This window comes from Molothrus aeneus, chromosome 1, assembly GCF_037042795.1.
Source record: "Molothrus aeneus isolate 106 chromosome 1, BPBGC_Maene_1.0, whole genome shotgun sequence".
Classification (NCBI taxonomy): domain Eukaryota; kingdom Metazoa; phylum Chordata; class Aves; order Passeriformes; family Icteridae; genus Molothrus; species Molothrus aeneus.
This window is the reverse complement of record NC_089646.1, coordinates 80,701,602-80,724,007: the sequence shown is the minus strand read 5'-3', so window position 1 is coordinate 80,724,007 and position 22,406 is coordinate 80,701,602. Positions and strand designations below refer to the sequence as shown.

The 22,406-nt window shown below is 37.0% G+C and overlaps 1 protein-coding gene across 5 annotated transcripts in view; it reads right to left on the bottom strand.

Moving 5' to 3' along the window:
• Nucleotides 1–22,406, bottom strand: part of CTNND2 (catenin delta 2) — a 637,790-nt gene that overhangs the window by 131,708 nt on the left and 483,676 nt on the right. For all 5 annotated transcript variants that reach the window (XM_066559759.1, XM_066559767.1, XM_066559780.1 and 2 more), the window contains one exon: nt 9,778–9,991. In XM_066559759.1, coding sequence (XP_066415856.1) covers nt 9,778–9,991 — 214 coding nt within the window. The remainder of the gene's footprint in view (nt 1–9,777; nt 9,992–22,406) is intronic.

Sequence of the window (22,406 nt, the reverse complement as noted above, 5' to 3'; positions counted from 1 at the left end):
ATTAACACATAACTGTGGAAAGGAAGAAGTATCAGCCAAGAATGTTAGAGAGTTATTAGCCTTCATATTAAACAGCAGAGGAAATACTGGAAGAGCTGACCAAGGTTACTGCAGAAAGATCAGTGGTTCCTGCTTAGCTTCCTTTCCTGGCTGATGAAATACAATGAGTCCTGTTAAACACTGAAGCCAAACCAAAACCAATTCATTCTAAGTGACAGAAACACAAAAAAAATATATCAACTGCTTTCAAAAAAAGTTTTATCCGAACACATGACTAATGGCAGTGCCATTCCAAATTAAGTACTTTATTAGAAAACATGGGAATCTAACAAGGATGGATATATATGAATGGCAAGGTGTTTTTCAGTGCTTACACCTGTATTAGCCTCAAAAATCAAAACATATCATAACAGACCCTAATACAGATAATAAAAATGTTATAACTAAAGTTGAATATTAAGTTACAGCTCTAAATACAAAACTCCTTTCTAAAAAGAACCAGTTAGAAAGTTAATCCTATCTATAAAATTGTGCAAAATGAAAGCCTTGGTGTATAGCTGCTAAAAAACAAGAAAGAAGGAAACATTTACTAACCAAATTGTTCCTAAGAAAAAGAGAGCACTGTAAATAACATTAAATGTAAATAACATTTGGAAGGGAAGAAGGGAAGTTGGCCTTTGAACTTAAAAACAACAAATAAAATTTAAAAAATAAATATATAATAAAATTACTGGGCATAGTGAAAACAGTAATTTGACCACAGAATGAACATGTTTCACCATAACCTCAAATTTTCATTTTGTAAATGAAAAGTGAAATATTCCAATCTTTTTCTAAACAAAAAAACATTTTCAAAATAAAATTTAAGTACTTGGTGTGGCAAATCTCAAACATTTAAAACTACAAAGTGGTTTTAAACTGCAATTTTAATAATCCATCTTCAGGCAGGCCCATCAAAACTCTATGTCCAGCTGACTTTTTCCAACGAATTAGTACTTGCTGAAAAAGTTCAATGCAGCTATTATGTCAAGCCATATGCTGCAACAGATGTCCTCTATTTATCACTCCAGATTACCCTGTTTGATATTTCCTCTTAAACTTAAAATTTGACTGAAGTAAAAAAAATAAAAAAAGAAAATTATTTATGTAATATATTAACAAGTAAATTATGAAATCAGTTTCACTGCTCCATGAACTGAAACATGGGCAAAACTTGAATGAATTTTCCATAGAAGATACATCTCACTGTACAAGAGAAAAACAGTTATTCCCACTTAGAGAGAAAAGAAGAGCAACATGGGACCACCTTGGGTTTTGTATTGGTACTGAGGGTGGTAAATGCAGGACAAATGAGTGTGAATTTCCCTGGGAAACAGGGAGAAGGAAGCAGGCTGTGATGAGAAAACAGATTAATCCAGCCCCAAGCAGACCCTTGAGAGAGAGGAGAGGGACTCCCCTGGCAGGAGCATTGCACTGTTGCAGCAGAGACCTCAGCACCCAGTGCCTTCTGCTCTGCCACATTCACCTCCAGGGAAACAGGCACTGCCAGCCTGGGGAAGGTTTGGTATTGCTGTGGAACAGTACATTCCCTTCTACCTCTAAAAATCCTTTGGATTTAACACCTTACACGATAAATCAGTACCCCAGCCTGTTGCTAAGAAAGCCGGGTGTAAGATTTGAGAAAGTAACTATTTTAACACATCTCCTGATTTAACTGGGAGCAGCAGGGGGTGAAGAAGTTAATCTGATGATTCAGAAAAAGTTGAGAATAACTCTTCATGAAGACAACAGATTCTATCAGTGGGTTTTCCCATTTTCAGAGCCAAAATAGTGACAGCATATTGAGAGAGAGGGCAAAGATTGTTTTATAATTAGACAGTAAAATTGTAATAGATATGGTGTAAAATGATCCAGTTGAACTGTCAACATTGTTTGCCCAAGTGTTATTTGATAAGACAGCATCATTTCTGAAGAAAAATTACACAATTTATTAAATTACTTTTAGGTTTGCTGGTACATATGAACTATAAATAGGATGTGTTTTGAAGGACTCTGGAATTCCTTGAAGATGTCACAGCCTATAGGCTGGAAATCAGTATTCCAACAACATATGAGTGTAAGCTGTAGAACCTTTTACCTTCCTGTTTTGCAAGGAAAATGACCACAGAGATTTGGTATTTTGGTGAGTGGTTCCACATTGGGGTCATATGAAAACTTCATAAAATGCCAACTAATTCCTGCTCTGAATTTGTTTGAAAATCACTTCCACATTTCCAGAAATAATGGCAGTATTTTCTGTAGGTGATGTTAAAATCTAAATCTAAATTTAGATATAAAATCTAAATCTAAATTTAAACTCTCCCACACTGTAGAATTATACTGTAAAGTACAACACACAGCTGTGCCTGGCTGTAGCACTCCACTGACTATGAAATGTCAGCCTATTAGTCTAGAGAAGTACAAATAGTACAAAATACAAAATTTAAGTATTTATTGAAAATGATGATGATGCAATAGTGATTTTTGGAGACTGTCTGTAAAACCTTAGAGTAACTGATGACTGGGGTGGAAAAACAGAGTTGCCATGCAGCCCACTCACCCTGCCACAGGGTTTGTACTACATTGGTGGAGTTGTTTGAAGTTGTGTTGGGGCACTTGGACCTTCAGTGAGATTAACCTGAGCAGCTGCTCCTGCAGACCACATGCCTTCATTTATTTTGCTTTTGCTTAGCTTTGATAATGGTCTGGATTAAGCCAAATTTTATCAAGGTAGCAGTAACAAGTAGTCTTTCTGAGTTAAACAAACCCTTGGTTTCCTTCTGTCCCCACAAAAGATTTTAGATGTAACAGTATAAAATGACAAACTAGCCTGTGCAAAGTTTTGGCTGTGAGATGAAAGACATTGTTTTAAAGGCAAGCTGAGGCTTGCAGGGGATTTGACGGAGTTTGGCTTTTTTTTAAAATTCTCAGTGGTTCACAGAACTCAGGGTGGAGGTTGAAGTGAGGAGGTTTGTTTAAAAGTATCTCAAGCTAAAGGAGGGAGTCAAATTACTATGTAACCTCAGGGAACTGAAAAGGCTCTTTTACTTGAAAGAAATACTGAAGAAACTGCAATATGTAATTCCTTATTCAGCCACTGGCTTCGATCCAGAGTAAACAGATAGGAATTTTCATTACACAAATAATCTTGTTAATGTTGAAAACAACTTTTATTTAAAACACCTAATTAGAAGTAAATTGCTTCATAAGCTTTAATCAACTTTTAAAATTGATTGTGGTAGGATATTGTACTTGCAATTACATCCATTTAACGAAGGATAGGAAAGGTTTATTAGAGCTAATGCCCTTTAAATCTCCATTTTGAATAAAAATCATTTAAAACATACAAGCAAACTTTAGTGCCCAGGCAAGTAGATTTGTAATTTGTTAATCTTATCCTAAATCTGTTGGTGGAAAAATAATTCAAGTCTGTAAGGCACCTGCCTCTGTGCTTGGCAGAGTTCCTCAAAACACTTGTTTGAAGTTACCAAAGAGAATTCGCTTATGTTCAGAGCAGACGCTAAGTAAGAAATGAATGAACATATTTCCTGCAAAAACCAAAATCACCACTCCTGAAAACAGTCCTCTGTGCTAGTAGTTATCTAACTCCATGCTTAACCTTTCTAATTTCTTTGACTTGACAGGACACAGATGCTGGAGGTGGAGGAGCTGCATCTTAAGAGGCACTTGTGTACTTTCTGCATTATGCCACATCTCCATTTTGTTTTGCCACATAGCATTATGGGCCCCAAAGGATATTTGGCAGTCCCATTCTCTTAGCTAAGCATATATTGGACCAGAGCTATGTCAATCTTGTAGCAGCAGTCTTAGAGTATGATTATGCCATCATGACAATTTAAACACACATATATGGCTTTCCATGTTATCTGTTTGAAAAGCTTGTGATAGGCAGGAAATGTATCTGAACCTAAAACGTGTATCTGTATAATCTGCTTTTCAGTTTGTGTAATGCTGAAATTGTCTCTTTGGTTACAAGAGCAAGTCACTTTGTACATTTATCTTCCTACTTATCTTTTTACATTACAGATCAAAAGCTGATAATTAATTAGGCCTTTCTCTGGTCAGGCTTCCTTACACTTGCATTTCTCCATTACAAAACTTGAATACAGTTAAGAAATGGGATACTTTATATGAGCAATACTGGAGCAACACCTAATATAAACCTGCAAAGGAAAAGGGATATAATAGAGATTTAAGGAATTACATCAAGGTGAAATACTATAAGAATTCAGAACTCATAGAAGAGTTTGGTTCTTTCTTACTTAAGGCTGTGGGAAAGTCATCTTGGAATGGGATAAAAGTACCTTTATTCATTTTTAAATCAAATTTACAGAGAGCAATAAGGTTACAAATAGGTGCCACCTCCAAATAAATGTTTATATCCCAATAAAATTTCACATCTGTGTTTACACACTCCAGTAACTAAGGTATGTCAAGGGCACATCTGCAGAAAACTATTAAATTATTAAATCAAACTGCTTCAAGATCCTAAGTACTAAACAGCCAACCCTTTGCCATAATATTGGTAAATAAATTTGCTATGCAAAAAATTCACAAGTGGGATACCTTACAAAGTCCAATTAGAAAATAACATTACAAAGTGAAAACAATTGCAGCCATGTGATTTTGACTTTGGGAACCCCAAACAGAGGAACTGCCATTGTACTAGGAAGTTAAAAATTCTAAATAATTGGCCAGAATTACTTTAAAAAAATTAAATCCAATTAAATCTTCCATTGAAGTGAGCTAAAAGGTCCATTTAAATAGAATACTCCCTTAACCATGCTTTACATATCACTGCAGGCTTACTAACTTACAACTACACAGATCAGCAAAGGCAGATACAGGGCTCAAAGGGGCCTTCTGGAGTGGCTTGACCAATCTGCCAATAATTTATGCACATGCTAAGAAGCAGCATGCAATCAAAAGGAGCTTTCACCTGCAGTACTTAACTCAGGCCAGACAGATCTAAGGTGAACAACATGTAATTGCTTTCAGTGACACTGAGAGTTTATCTATAAGGTTATAAACCCCTCCTTATAAACACACAGCAGCTACTAAAACTGAAACAGGACTATGCAATAATATTGCATAACATGGAGTGAAAACAGGGGATCAACCAGGCCAAAACCCAAACTGGCCACAGCTGAAATTAAAGACAGCACTAATGAATACTGCAATCCAAAGTCTGGGAAGTAAATGAAATTCTTCCCTGTCCAGCTTGACTGTGGGCTAAGGATACTTGGAGAACTAGTGCTTCTTTGAAAGAAATATTTTGTACGCAGTATCTTGTAATGTTTTGCAGGAATGGAATAAAAGCCATTTAATTAAGTGAATAAAAACGTGAATGAAGTATACAGAGTCAATATCTACCTATCTATATTTAGTATATATGTCTAGTGTTAGTTTCTGCTTTATAAGTTTTTTAATGTGCTAATTTTTATAATTTATATATTTTAGTAGACAATAGTTAAATCTCTGACACTTTATTGTCAACCAAAATAAGCAGGAGACTGGCTGCTAGCACAGGAAAAAACCAGTTTCTCCTGACATTATTTATAGCTGCAGCTCTTTATCATCATGTACTTTCTAAAAGTGGATTATCCACTTTTACCTTTCAATCAGAAATGGTATTCACAGATTTTAAACAGGTTATGCAGTCATACAGGGGCCCTCTTTAAAAGGAGTTTCTTAAATTCAGCTACCTCATTGTTCATAGGCAGAAACTGTCATTCTAGCTGTGAAGGATCTTGTTTGTCAAAACTGAGAAGAATAACAGTTTAAACTATTTTATCTCAGACAGAGATCAACCGAGTCAACCAATCAAGCAGATGGAAGAAGGAGCAAGCATAAGTTGAATCACAGAATCATAGAACAGCCTGAGTTGGAAAGGGTCTAGCAACAGCTGCTTGACCTCACCTTCTGCACAAGGCATCCATGGGATTCCTCTGTTATCCTTGCTAAAATGTCAGATTTTTCCATGTATTTTTTCCTTGACAGTAAAACAAATAGAAAAAATTATAAAATAGAATTTTGTGGAAGGGTTCATAATTAAATTGTTAAAGGCAAGAGAATCAGAAATCAGTTACTCACTGTCATTATTAACAAGTGAAAACATTTCTTTCTACCATCTGCAGGATCTGTGCTAATTTTGTACTGTGTTCCTCTCTATTTATATTTATTAGAAAAGCGTTAACATTTAATTCTTTTAAAATTGAAGGCTTTTATTTTTTCCCACAAACAGGTGCTACTGTGGAAACTGGCAGCACAGTGCTGGGGTAAAAAGATGGCTAGATTAAGTGTTGTGCATTCAGCTTAACCTATATTTCTTTTTATTTACAGACTTACGTTGTGATTTGGGTTCTCCTTGCGTCTCTGCAAACTACCAGAGGCTGTAGGTCATGCCAACATCTATATTTCTATCAGAGTATTTCACTTTTGCACAAATGTTCACGGGTATACCTAATTTTATCCATGTTCTTCTAGTAAAAACCTGTAACTGTGGAAGTGTTTCTGTATGAATAATCTTTCCATATCTCAGGAAATATTTCCTGGGCATTAACATCATTTAATTTAATAACAGCCAGGCAGCACACTTCCCTCAGAGCTTCTTCATGGGAGCCTGCACTGAAACCATTTCCTTGACATAAGACAGCCTTGAAACTCTAACACTTTGCTATAAGGTTAAGTTTGTGCAGCCCAAAAATTTGAGCATGGTAAGGTTTTCCAGTATTAGCTCATGACCTCTGCTGCTGAGGAGGAGAGAGACAAGATAAAGTAAAAAGTAAAAAACCTCTGTTTTGGAGAGATTATGGCAGAAAGAAATCTCGGAAAAGAGGACAAGACACAAATGGTGCTGAAGGCAATCCTGACAATCAAGGAGCTACTGGGCTAGAAAGCTGGTCTGCACATTTAAATACCCTTCCAAAGCCAGGCTTGAGATCGCCAGAAATTGAAGTTATATTCTACTTAGAGAAGAGCAAGAAGAAGGAAGAGAATGTGCATGTTTGAGGAAGAAACTAATATCAGAACTTTCGCTCTGCTGGGCAAGTGCTTCACAGTACTTGGGGCAGGCAATGAATGCTTCACTACTGCCAGACAAATTGAGCTGCTAAAAAACCTCTCCAGGCCATATTTCTTCCCTTGCACCTGGGTGCCTACTCAGAGTGCTTCATACCTTCATCTTGCCAGATTTCTGGACAGGTCATTTACACTTGATAGGCTCAGTTCCCCATCTGTAGGACCGAGATAATGATACTTCCCCACCAAAGAGAAGTGCTCTGCAGACAAACGTGGATGACTATTTAGGGGCAGCCATGTCAGAGCCTGTATGAATTCCTAAGGCATGAACTTTGTGTCCTCCCTAAAAGTAACAAACAAGAACAGCCTTTATATAACAGGATGCACAATGAACATGAGATGGAAAGGCTCAAGGTATTATGTTTACTCCCAAAACAGACATTTGTTATTATTTTCTCTGCATCTCCTCCAGGCTGTGGAGCCCCTACTGAAATAATTAGCTTCCTGCCACCTCAGCTCAGGAAGGCTGATGGAAAGCATGAGGAACCTTTTATTTTTCCTTATGCCTGCCACCAAGCCAAATCTTTTCATTACCAAGGGAGCTGCTGCAGGAGCTACCTTTCACTCCCTAGAAAGGACAGAAAGAAGGAATTCAGCTGTCACACTACAAAACTTTACCAAAATAAAAAGGAAAGGAGAACTGATTCAGATGCACAACTTTAGCCTGTTTCCTAAGAGATGCAAGATGAGAGCTGCAGCTATGAGCCTTGCTTTAGAAGGAAGCTTTGCAGAGCACTACCAAAAACATGTCTGCATTTTGAAAGCCAGGGCCAGTGATCTGCATTCTGAAAGGCACAAAACATCTGCCTTTCTGAAAACATGGCACTGTGTGCCAGGGCAAGTAGTGGCCTTCTGGGATGTACAGGCTATTAAAAATGAACAAAAAACTCCAATACCAAAAAAAAGGCTCAGGAATAAAATGTTGAAATACCACTGCCTTTGATTCCATTCCTCAGGGTCACCATCTTGGTCTTCTCCCCTTTCATCCAGCACTCCTGATGCTCACCATCCCTGGGAGCTGCATCTACCTGTACAAAGGCAGGTTACTGCCCACCACTGATGGTCAGTGCCTACTCCTCTTGGTAGCAACATTTTGTGGGCATACTAGAAAAGAAACATCCTTTCTTTCAGTGGGTATTTGGGAATATTTAACAGCATACTGTGCAACGGAACCAATGTAAACTGTAGCCCAGTATATATTTTTTAAATGACCTAATGACATTGTGTGTTCCATCTACAGATGGCGTGGGAAGTGCCACGGTGACTGCTGAGGTGTATTAGCCGTTTGCCACTTACTGCTCAGAATAAATAGGCAGAATGTTCCCTGGAGCCAGGATACTGACAACATAACCAAGAGACAAACAAGTAAGCTGAATATGAAGCAGTGGTTACACTTTATTAGATCTGTCAGTAATTCTGTCACTCCACAGGAGGCACAATTTGAGCTCATGTAACCTGTATCTCTGCCCCATTAATCCTGACTAACAAGTAGGAGGTGATAACTGTTGTAACTAAGAAACAAAATTAAATATAAAAAAATCTACATTTAATAAACACCATGCAGTTTATTCAAATACCCTCAAGGAAGAAACCTGGACCCAACCAAAGGATGATCATCTTATCAACTGTATTCTAAATGAGGCCTGACGTACAAGGCTAAGTAATTTCTGCACAAACATAGATGATAATGTGTACTCTGATGATTTGTGACAGAAATTACAAATTTTCTTACATATTTTAGTAGGAAACCCATAATGAAAATACAATTGAAAACTGGAAACAGGATAATGAAAATATTTTTGATTTATAGTGTTAAATAATCACCAAATAGAATGAAATCACAAAGTGAAAAACAAAAAAACCCTCTGTCTCACTTCTGTTTTGCATATTAAATGCTAGCTTAAGGGCAAGGTGAAAAAAAAATTCCAAACATTTCATACCAGTCCTGTTTGACAGCATTCCTGTATTCCTGAACACCACCACCCAGCCCCCCTCCTTTGAATTTCAGAAAGGGAAAATCCACACAATCTTAAAAGACTAGATCCTCCTACATCAAGAAAAGAAATAAACTACCACTACCTGCATGCTCTGTGGGCAACACATCACATAGCATGCTATCAAATTTCAGACAAAAGGCTTCAGAAGATGACGTCCACCTCTCCAACACAGTTTTCCACTTTCCTGTAAGAACCCCAAGAAAGGCAGAAAACCCCTGAACAAATCCTCCCTCTCACAACATCATTACATAGTATATAAAAGCAAGAAGTAACAGTTTCTAAGTAAATTAAGCAAAATATGGTTCTTGCCTGGCCAGCCCTACACCAGACAGGAAGGAGAGCAGAGGATTCCCACCAGAACATATCCATGTGTGGAGCACATCTCCCACAAGAGCACTCATGGCTAACCAAGAACAAAGTGAACCAGCAATGACAGCCATAAACCATACCTACATCTGTAAACTGCATGATATTGAAAGCCATTCATCCATTACATAAATCCAAAGGGCTTGAAAGCTTTTTGTTATGGCAAACAAGATGGTCATGAAATGGTTACTGATGGAGCAAGTGGCATGCGGCACAGAACTGTGCTTGCAAGAATGACAGAGAGTTTGAACAAAAAATATTGAAAAATTCAAACCTGTGACCAGTTCTCTGATTTCCAAATCTGTAGTCTTGCGGAGTAACCGTACTAATGCTGGGATACCACCACAGTTTTTCAGAGCTATTTTGTTGTCATCATTTGCCTTCCCATATACCAAGTTTCTCAAAGCTCCACAGGCACTACGGTGGACTTCTGTCATCCGATGGTCCAATAGGTCCACCAGTAATTGTATTCCGCCTTGTCTTCTTATCTGAAACAGGACAAAGTGATAATCACACAGTTAGGCAATGAACACCAGTACCAATAAGTGCTGTCCAATGTAATGAAGCTGTGCTTTATGCAGGCTACCGGGCAGTAAAGGTGTGCTGGTAACACCACAGAGCTGCTATATTTCACTGCCTTGATTCCTAGTATTATTCTTTCAGTGGCAACAAAACTGTACACTGACAAACCAGAACTTCTGTAAAAGCAGCCAAAATTAGTCAAGTGTTGCCTCATCAAGGTTTCTCACGGTTTGTCAAGGTTTGCCTTGGCAAGAGTTCCTTCTGTGCTGGAGAAACGTCGTCTCCTTCAGAGTGTAACACATCACAAGCTAGAGAAAAAACCACAAGGCTACAGCAAACAAAACAAAGCACTTAACATCATAAAGTTTTTAGTTTTTTTAATATCATAAAGTTTCCTACCTTTACATTTTCTTACTGGGAATGGGAACAACTACTGTAGTCTCAGTAAGGACATTATATCAACTAAATTGGGATGAGCAATGATGAAAGCAAAAGGAGGAACCACCAGAAATATTAAGATAAGGATATGAAATAAATTGTGGTAAGCTTGTTCTAACAATATTGAGGGAGACCCTTAAGTGATGCAGAACAGAAGTCTTATGTGTACGTACCCAAGGTGCCGACAAAATAAATTTCTAATTTGATATCTCATATAAAAATAATTTTAAAATGCATATCTAAAAATATTTGAGACAAATTATCAAGAAGGTCAGGAATACTAAGTACAATTTATTATGAAACTATTTCAAACAAACACTTTATTGTTCTGTGGCACTATTTATTCCTCAAAGAGTAATGATTTTTGGATCTAATGTTAAGAAACCACACAGGTTCATAACTAACATCTGAAGAGTACAATGCTTTAGCTTCAAGCAAATTACACAGACAACTCTGAAAAGGTCAAGAAGTTTCCCCATATGTGTCGTTGGCTAAGGCCCAAAACAAGCCAGGCATTTCAGCTGGCCATTTTACATTTAGGACAACAAAAAATATTTGTGAAGCAGTTTTTGCATGGCCGTGTGTTCTTGGGGCTCTGCAGGGGGAAGTCTTGGAAGAAGGAAACAGTTAAAGTACAATAAAATCTATTAGGAATTCAAGCTTAAAAGTAATGTCTATACAGTTACCACACAGCTTTGGTCTAAATGCCAAAGTGATAGTGTTTAAAGAGAAACTAGGATATTTTTCCTTAAATAGGCATTATATCAGTACTAATGTGCAACTTTCTGAGCAATATGCAGGTCACCTCAAAGACTGCAGCAGCTGGCACTACATGATGCATGAAGAGGTATGAATGGACATTGGTAAAATATATCAACTTCAGGCAGAAAAATTCACCAATCTTTTTGAGACTTTATGCTTCTGCTGCTTAGAGAAACCATGACCTCTTTCAGTTTAGAAATGAGAAAAGCAGGTCAAAGAGAAAAGGTGCTGAAAAATATATCACTAGTCAAATATTTTGCATGTGAACAGGATGACTTGCAATTAAATAATTAGCTCATTTCTGAGCCAGAAAAAAATTGACCAAGTAATCTGGGAGAGAAGTGGAGTGAATCTTGCTTGTTTTGTTTTGTTTGCTTGGGTTTACAATCCATTACCATTTAACCTTCATATAAAAATACATTTGCTTCCCCTACTAACCAGATTTTAAAAACTAAGCATGCTACATGAAGAGCCACCTACATGACAAAACGGATGACATTTACTAAAAAGACTAGGAACAAAAATTTATGCATCAGTTCTACAAAAGGTGAATCAACCACAGAGCTTCACACTTCAACCTTGGAAAAGAAACAAGATCTGATAGAAGAAAGAATACAGTTAAAAAATATATGAGTTGCCTGGTGTGATGAGTAATATCAGGAACGACAGAATGAAAACATGCCTGCTGATCTTTGTGAATTATATTTTTAAACCACAATATGTTGAATGAATATTTTAATTGCTTTGCTGCTAAAAAAAAAGAGTAAGAATGTGAAAAAGTATTAATTTGTAGAAAAAATCATCCTGCGTGCTACAATTCAGCTAAAGACTCAGAGGGCTCTGTCTCCATTGAGAAGAACTCTGTGCCTATGCCATTTTTCCCACTCTTTCCTTTGCACACAATCAAGCGGCATCTCATGCTCCCCAGCAGTTTATCCTGTGGATGCTCTCAGGGGATAGGCTTTGCTATCTTCTGCTCATTTCTAAAGGGAAATGTGTGGTTCTGCAACACTGAGACAGTATTCCTGAGCTGCACCTTCTCTTTCCAGTTATGGTAGCTGACAGCACACTAGTGTTCAGCTCATGCAGCTCCTCCTCTCCCAGGAACCTGAAGCCAGCAGCAGACTAAAGTGATTCAAAGATAGTTTGTTAAAAGCAAAGGCATTAAATATTAATCTAAAATGCATTTCTGTCAGAAAAAAGGGTAATACAACAGAAATGAAACAGTTGTTACATAACACTTTACATAACTTGACAAAATTTCTTGAATTTTGCTGAAGGAAGAACCTTTTCTTACCTAGGAAATAGAAGGTTTATTTTACAAACTTTCCTTGAATTTCCAAGCTCAGGTATTTGGCAGAGTAACTGTGTCATGCAGGGAGAGATGGAGCTGATTGTTCACAACTAGGAGCCCAGATTCTGATGCTGTTTTTTATCTGGACTCCTCTCTTGCTTTGGTTGTTTTCTGTTTTTTTTACACCAGGCCTTTATTCACCCTATCTTCATGCTTCTATCAAATATCTATATAGATGTTTAGAACTATACTCTCCAGCAGTTTAAGTAAGCCTGACAAATTGTGAAATTGTGATGGATGTTAGCAGGATCTATTTAAATGTATTGAAATAGAGGCAAAGGAAATGAAATTATTTGTTCAAGTCCTTTAGGGAGCTAAGAGCCATAGCCAGGAGGACAATTCTGACCTAGTCTCCTGGGGCAGATCTCAGCTAAGTTAGTCACAGCTCCAGTGAATTCAGCAGTGCTACTGCCAAAAGTCTATGCCAAAAATGCCTGGAGATGGATAAGCAGCAATTTGCACCAATGGGGCATCAAATCCCAAATCCCAATTTGATACTTCTGTCTCTTTCCTAACTTAAGATGAAGAAAACATTTCTTAATATAATATTTACTGACTTATCAGTGGCTGCTGCCTTGTTACATCTAGGAGGAAAAGAAAATAGAATATGTCAGAGTCTGCTTGACCAATAAAAACTAACAGTGGAGTACCAATTTGTCAGGAGATACAGAGGACCAACTCTATTCTTACACAGAGCAGCCCCAAAGTAGCCATTGCTGATCTCAAAATAATGACCTTCAACTCTCCAGCAATTGAGTATGCCCAGTTGCATCTACCTATGTCCCAAATGCATTGTCCCCTTTTTACACCATCTTTTCTCAAAAATAAAAAAGAGGATCAGAGGAGAAGGATTAACAATATTAACAAGGCTGGGTGAATCTGCGCTGTGTTCTTTCTCATGACTCTCTTAATCCACGGATACAGTAATTTCTGAAAGTCATGTTCCTTCCTTTTTCTCACTGAAAATATTTTGTGTATGTCTTTGGAAGACACTGTTAGAGAGCTGTTAAATACAGAGCTGTGATTAGGAATCTATGCCAATCAAAGTGAAAACTGAAAGAACAGAGATTACATAAATTTTGGGGAAAAAAACTATTTCCATGGAAGAATGCATCTTCCTTCTTTCATCTGAGGAATCATGTGTTTTCTTTTACCAGGACATTTTCAAACTTTCCTTTAAAGTTGGCTCTTTGCCATTAATGTCACTGTTTACTTGCTGGCCACAAGCACTTGACCAGGCTCACTGATGCCAAAACACAGGCAGACAGGACAGGAATAGGTGCCAGACTCTCTAGTACACCGATTGACAAAAGTGCACTCATGTCAGCTTGATGACAGAGTCTTCTCCTCTGACATAATATGAAGTTTTTTTACATTACATCTGAGAATATGTATTTGCATCCACACTATGAAAATAAAACTTAGATTCAAGAAGGGGTTCAGGCTGCTACTGGAGGCACTGAAGATGTCAATTATGTTCTTAGGACAGCTTCTATACCCCATGCCAAGAGCCTATGAGAAATTAATTAATCTGTTTCAAGGTTTATGTTTGACTCAGTGGTGTTCATCCCAAGAGTGGACTGTTAGACACTTAATCTACCAGGAGTTACACATGACCAGCCTGAAGCATATGTGCTGATAAAAACAAGTCAATAAGACATCGACAATATGTCTGAAACTATATCTATATATATATCTATATGCTTGATTACTGTAAGAGCTTAGCATATTAATTCTTGCTAGCCTGCTTTCTCAATACAACAGATTGTCTGAATGTGCGGAAGGAAATGAAATGCAGGATGTGAAGGGTATGTAGATACTTGGAATGTAGAGGCACCTGTTTTGTGAGGACATCTGCTCAGTGGCTGTCCAGCGTATAAACAGAGATGAGATGGGAAAAGTAATGAACCACACTGATGTACACAAACCCTGCAGAGCAAGGGACAATGCTAAAGACCACGTCTGGGAGGTCACTGCTCAATGGGCTGCAGAAGGAGCCATTCCAAGGCTTGGAGAGGTTCAGCCTGAGCTTTGTTAACTGGTAAAGTGGGGACACAGGGAGGAATGAATGGAAAGGTCCTATGGTAAAGAGCATGCTGATGGGATTGTGGCAGTGTCCCAGACTCACAGGATGTTTAGCAGAAGGGCAAAGATAGGAAAAGGGAGTCATTCCAAATGCATGGGGGAGGAACAACATGAGGAAATAGAAAAAAAGGCATGATGAAAGGGATTGGTCATCTGTAAATAAGTTGTGCTTCACCATGCATGTCTGGACACACTCCTCATTTGATCACTGCACCTTGTTTTACCTTCTTATTAATCCTAATTGCTAACAATGGCATAACACTAGTGGACCTTTAGCTGGAATAGCTGAGGACAACAGGAGATGTGGGAAAGAGCTATCAGTGACACTGTGGTTCTCAAGGATAGATACCGGTGAGACCAGAGTGAACAAAATGTAGGTGAGTGACCTCTCTTCATATCAAGCTATGAGAAATCTGGCCCTGGAACCTGGGTATTGCTTATGGCTTTGCAACAGCAGAAGCAAAGTTAAAGCAAATAGATATTATCTGTTTTGACTATCACTAAGGTTTTGAACCCGATTTTGAAAAATATTCTTTGAAATCTGTGGAGTGAAAATTATTCGATTCCTCCCAGCAGCAAAGAAAAGAAGCAAAACCCTTTCTTTCAATCACTACATAATGGAAATTGCCTCTTGCAATTGGAATCCCTTGGAAGGCTACAAAAATTAGAGCTAGAGATACAAAAAGAAAGAAAAGTGAAGCTTCAAGTTTTAAACAGTTTAGCCAAAGACTGTTAGATAATGAAGTATTCCAAAACAGCCTAAAAATACTTCTGTGACAGAAACCAAAACAGCCTTCCTCTTCTATTTATATTCAGCAAGTGGGTATCTAAAATATTGTTCAAATTTTGCCAGTAGGTATAACTGAAACATCCTTTTCTGCATTTCATTCTGAGTACCCTTCCTAACAAAGTAAAACATAATGGAAACAGAAGAGAAGTAAGAATAGGGGAAAAAAAAACCCTGTTAAACTGTTAGACTGACAGAGTGATGAAGTGTGCTGCTAAAATAGCACAATCTCCTCTTCCCAGTAAGACATTAAGTGTTCCACTATTAACAGCTCCACATTCCTAATTCAAAGATTAATTCATGGTTAGATGCTTACTTTCTACATTTTACTTAATAATCACTATTGAGTAACTCTTCATCCAGAGGAGGTGAAGGAAATCTAACAACAATCAATCCTTTCTACACATCATAGATATTAACTGCCAGTTTAATTGACATAACACACTGCATCATCTACCACTTATTCTCTGACATTTCTGCTATTAAGAAAGCATATTTTAATATATCAAAATACACATATTTAAACACATGGAATTATTTTTAATGCCACTCTGTTACATATAGAACAGAACTAAAAAATAACTGCCTGCTAGCACAGGTGATGTTATGTATGCAATAAACACCAAATTAAAAGGACAATTCAGTTTAAATCAATTGGAATTCAATTGATTCAATTGATTGGAAACAATCAGTAAGAACTGGTTTTAATGTTTTCAGATACTGGTTTTCCAACCAGCAGGGCAGTGCTACCACTTCATGTATGAATGGATTTTGAGCAACTCTTTTCTACCAGTGCTGGAAGGAGAAGCTACAAGAGCCAAAGCAAATTCCCAAGAATTTTTAAATGGCAGCAGGCTGTGTGGTGAGACACTCTTTGACTACAGGTGCCCTGTTCTTTTCAGGCTTACTGTGTGAGCTGACTGGTTTGGCCACAAGGACCAGGGCACTGCAGCAAAGGCCAATACAGCTGCACAGCAACTTGACTGCACTGGCTGTTTATCCACAATATCCATGAAATGATTCTATTTCTTCATGTTTTTACTGCAGTTACAAATTCTCTCAGTTATTTATCTTTGCCTTGTTTACATTACTAAAATGACTTCCATCTAAGCGGGTAAGAACCACACTATTTTTTGGAGAAGGGTTTGGAGGAAGACAAGCAGCCCCACTGCTAGCTAGTTTCAGAGGCACTCCCAGAACTTGAAATGGATGTGAAAGGGAGAAAACAACTCATAAAAACAAAAGATGGGAATAATATTTAGTGCAGCACATCTCTTAAGACAAATATACTGGTTCAAACTTTAAGTCCTCTCCATTACTTCTTCTGATGTGCCTATGGAAGAGAGCAGGTAGACAATGCAAAATCTGTACATTGCAAATGCACATGAGATTTATTACAGAAAAAATTACCTGTAACATCACAGGGTAATTTTGCCTCATTAGTGAAGTAATTTGCTACAGGTTTAAAAAAGTGCTGAGCAATTTTAGCTGAAAATAGAGCAGAATGTTATGCAAATTGCTGCATTAACTCCAAAGTCTAATTTGTTTAGGTGATCTAAATCAGGGTTTGGAGGTAGGTCCTATTTAAGAATGGCTTTCTCATTAGGACTTTTTAGATCAGATACAAAGGTAACATAAAGCTGTGAACAGGCATAATGCAAATAAATTCAACTACCAGTATATATACTTAAAATGAAACAAGAATCGTTCCCTCTGTGTTAAACTGCACTGTGTGGAGAAGGATGGGGATCTTTTTTTCTGTGTCTATAGAAACCAGGTGGGTGTTTGGTGGAAAGGTTGTGTGACGTGAGGATGCAAAGCATGGGATCAATATTCAGGAGCTTTTTTTCTCGGGAGTTGGTATCTTATTTCTGTTACTGAGTACAGATTGTTTTTTTTCCCTGTGTCTCTTAAGTGACCTCTTTAGATCTTGGGATCTATATCTGGGGTTGACAGAGGGTCAAAACTATTTTCTGAACAGGAGGAGACTGAAAATCATGTTCTAAAATTGCCCTGAGAAGGTATGAATAAATCTGTTGCTTTCTCAGTCAGTAAGCCTTAATGTATTCTCTCTGTGACACATTTTGTTTTTCATGCTTGGTAGGAAGGCTATACCTATCATAAATCAAAGTTTTCATGTGATTTGAGATTTTACAAAAAAAAAAATCCCTGGGTAGGCCTGAGTTACCCATAATTGTAAAGCACTTTAATACTTTCAAAAAACATTACATTTGAAGGACAACACAAGTATGCTACTCTAATCATGAAGGGCTAGTGGGATCTTCCAAATAACACTTCTAACTGCAAGCACAGAGCTGACCTTTAGTGCTTGTCTGACTGAGAAGGCATCAGAAAAGCAATTTTCAGTCCCACTGTTAAAAGCAATATCTCCTAAAATTAACAGATTGGCATTGACCTATGTTATAAACTGAGAAGCACACATAAATATGATAAAATACACACATGCCAAAACCCTCAGTAGGTATTTCAACTACTTGATATTGATTCAGGGTCTTTGTTTTTCAAAAAATGCAGAATGCCAAAGAAGGTTCAGCAGCTTCAGTGCACTTCATAGACAGTGCAAGAGCAGTATTAATTTAGGATGCAAAGACATTGGCGTTACTCAACCAATCAACAGATTTAGTACTGTCTGACATTAAATGAAAAATTATGATTAACACCAACAGTTTGGATCATTTACTTTCCAGTATTTAAAAATGATGAATTATCTATTTGAGAATGAAGGTTTACATTTATTATTGGTGAAAAGAACTGACATATATATTTCAACTAAAAACATCCTGGTATTCCTATAATCAGATATCTGGTGAAGTTTAACAAAATAAAGAAAATTCAATTTTTTTTAATGTAAAGCAAAAGGAAGTTTTTTATAGATAGCTGTATGTCACTTCAAATATTTTAACAGCAACAAAGGACATCACCTCAGTGATACATGAAAATTTTTGAAGCTGCAGTTCACTCTATTCAGTTAAGGGTATAATAAATGGGATTTAGTCAATGTGAACACAAACAAGATCAAAGAATTTTTTTTTTCCAATCATTTAAGCCCAAACAACAAAACAACTCTATCTGACGTTTCAGCTGTAATTGGAAATTCAAGAAGTTCTTTTTTATTGATGCTTGCTGTAGCTACCTCAGTTTGCCTCATAGAATAAACAAAAGGCCTCTTGTCAGATTAAAAATACATTTGCAGTTTATTATGTTGAACATCAAAGCTGATGACCTCTGCTCACAAGACATTCTATATAGTGATTGGAATATGAGGTGCTCTCTTCTTAGGAATGAGGTAATATCCTTCAAAGAATCTCTCAGTCCCATGAGAATTTTCTGTCCTGAAGTATTTTGGGAGCAAGCTACTCCCTCAAGAGCTAATGAACACATTCTAACAACATCCCTCTTTGGTAGGAAGTTTTGCTAACAGAACCCCAGGCACATAAAATTTAAATTTTTGTCTAAGTTCACAAACGCAGGCTATGACCTGCAGTTTAAGAATTTCAGTGAAGCAGAAAGGTGCACTGCAGAATCTTCCCTCAATCTCTCCATTTACATGAGTTTTATAAATGAAGTAAAAATCAGAACAAGTAAACACCTGCCTCACAGCTAATACACTTCGTATTACCCACAGATCAATATGCAAAACTTTATATATATATTTAAGTATGTATTATGTAATAAATGAGAGTGTGTGTATAAATAAATATATAAATATACAAAATAGAAAATTATAAATAAATATACACACACACACATATATGTATATATGTGTATATATATATATATGCGCACTGGTTTCAAGGCAGGCATTTCTGTTTTAGAGCCTTAGGTGCTCTTATGTCTCTACAAACCTGTGCCTTCTGCTGCCACCACTCTCAGTAGCTCAATACCAGCCATCTCTTTGTATTTTTAAACACATTTTGAAGATCAACTGATGGTCTTTACCTTAAAAGTTTCATTTGGCAGGTCCTTTTTATCAGGACTATGATTTTCCTTATTGAAATAATTTTGCTGCCAACCTTTTTAGTAGAGATATGTTGAGAAAGCACCAAATTACAGATACTGATATCAATCTAGGTTATTTTATTTCTATATATAGTGTGCAAAGTCTTACCATGGCTTGCTGGATGATGAGAACAGTAATAAAAAATATGCTCTACAATAGGAAAGTGATCCTCTGCATTCACACATCAGTCTAATAAATCAGAGAAGCAATTGGCAGGAGACTTATGAATAGAAAGAAATCCACTATACTGCTTGAAAAAGCTGCAAATGTATTTATTACCCATTCAAAATGTCACACTACCTATGCCAAATGACACTGTCTTTCAGTGAATTACCCTTCTTTCCCTACCACCAAATATTTTCAAACACAAAATATAAAGCTTTTGCAAATGTTTTGATACAACTATGACATGCTTTCCTCAGACCAGTGGAGAGAGGAACAGTACAGTGAAAATGCTCTTTCTGTGTCTGCTGCATACCACAGAAAGTAGCACAAATGCATTCATCTTGCACACATAGTACTGCTTTTTTTCCTGCTCCTAACTGCATGAAAAGCATTTTCACCAGATATTCACATCTGAATTTTTTTGCTTATCAAATTCATTGCCTGAAATTCTTTTCTAGGTGCTTATTCTGGCTGCCCAGAGATGAAAAAGATAGAAACCTTTAGCCAGTATTCCCATCTCTAGTGAGGCAGACACTGTAGGAATGAATGCTAAACCGAGATAAATAGAGAGTCTAGACAGGTTCTTGTCCAGACTCCCTCCCTTCAGCCTGCAAGAAGACCAGAATCAAGATCCTAAACAGCAGCAGAACAAAGGTCAAATTCTGCATCCCAAAGACGTTTGTGAACAGCTGCTACCAGCTTCCACTGTAGTGAATAAACAGCAGAGTACAAAGAGCGAAGTTGCAATTATCCAAATAAAACACAGGCATTTGTGAACTACTACTATTACCTAAATGTATATAAAATTTTGGCTCACTTTTACTCTAAATAATTGTTGCTGACTATTACTATCAGAAAAACCTTAGAGATAAACTTCTTGGAAGAGCGGGAAAAATACTGTCCTTTTGGTTAGTCCGTGGAGAGGGAATAACTGGCCAGTGGGAGAGGAGAAACACAAAAGCAGTGTAAAGCAGTGTTGAGATGAAATCACTCAGTATTAAGCCCACAATTTCGTAAAATAATGTTTTAAGTCACCTTGTAAATTTGCTTTATTCAATCTCTTTTCAAGATGAGATGTTACAAAACAACTGAAAACAGTAAGGGAAGAAAAATGTCTAATTTTTGCTTACCCAGCATTAACTCAAAAAAACCCAACCACAACTAGATGTTCCATTACATTTATGAAATAATACACTCTTAGTTACTTCTTTTTAAAATCATGTCATTTTACATGACTAAAGCTTTTTTCCAACAGAAATAATTCTTGCCATAAACCCAAAGCATTTATCAAGATCCTTAGCAGAGCAGAGGATTACAAGACAAGGACTTGCCCTAGCAATCTCCCACTACTTTGTTGTGCAATGTTCATTTAACATCCCAACTAAACATCCTAAATCTGCCTTTCCCCTTATAAGAAATGTTACTCCTGCGGGGCTTGTCATTAATTCATTTATTGAACAAATGGAACATTTTCCTTAAGTCAAGTGAAATATATGCCAGGTACACAGTAAATCATTATTATAATTCAGGCACAGTATCTTGATGATGAAATCAAGAATAACCTTGGTTTAATGATCCCAGAAGGATCCCAGAGTGTGAAATGACACTTTAATGCTACAGAAAGCACATATTATGGGGACACAGCACAGCACTCAGTGACAGTCATTAATACTCAGTCTCAATCAGTGTAAAGACTGTGCACAAAACAGAGATGAAAAGGGAAATATCATCTCTCATCAGAAAACAGAACTATAATAAAATAGTACTGTGTAAGTAAGATGGCAAAAAGAAACACAGAAATGCATTCAGAATTGCTTTTGAAAACAAGACTGTCAGTGTAAGATTTAAATGCCAGATAGAAAGCACACTTTTATGCTTTTTTCCTGTGAAAAAGTGAAAAGGTCTACCACTTTATCATTTTATCTGGAAGTTACTTTATCATTTTATCTGGAAGCAAAATTAAGACAATATATTAGCAAGAAAAAAAGAGTGATATACTTTCATAAATATTATTTGGTAACGCAGTCTTGGTCTCTAGACCGAGAAACATAATTACAATACTTTATGTGAAGTGAGTGAAACTGGGTTTTTATTAGCATTGTAATTAAGACCACTCATATTTAGATGGTCTTAACAGTCTTAACATAGGCTGTTGTGTCAAGACCAATGTAGCCATTTCTGCCTCACCTGTTCTAGTTAATATTAAAGAGGAAAAATTTTCATCCACAGGCTTGTACTATATGCAAAACTGAAAGAGGAGAGAGGGTATCATGGAGATGGCATAAAGGGACATCCAGAACAGACATATGAGACACTTCAAACTGGCACTGTAGTTACTGAAATGCTGTCATATAAACTCTCTTGTACACCTGTCAGTAGAGAAGAGCTTGAAGCACAGATATCACTGCTTTGCTCAGGAGAGACAAACCATTTATATCTGTCTTTCTTAACAGAGAAAGAGAATTCAAGCTACTGACTGCTTGATAAAATGGAAGGGAGCAGTGTGATCACAAGTGGTTACACAGTCTAAAAGATGGGATAAAAAAAAAGAAGAAAATCAAAACCAAGTAGAAGTAGCAGAAAACAAGGGCTAGTCTACTACTAAGCTTTCTAAAAAATTTCTGTGGAAAGAAGGTGGGACAAGCCATAATTAGTGTATCCAAGTGATGGGATTTTGATCATGTGAGAATAAAAGGACATAATTTCTATTTCAAACAAAAAGTGGATTAATCTTTCAGCTGTCCCAGGTGCTTTAGAGATCTTCCAATA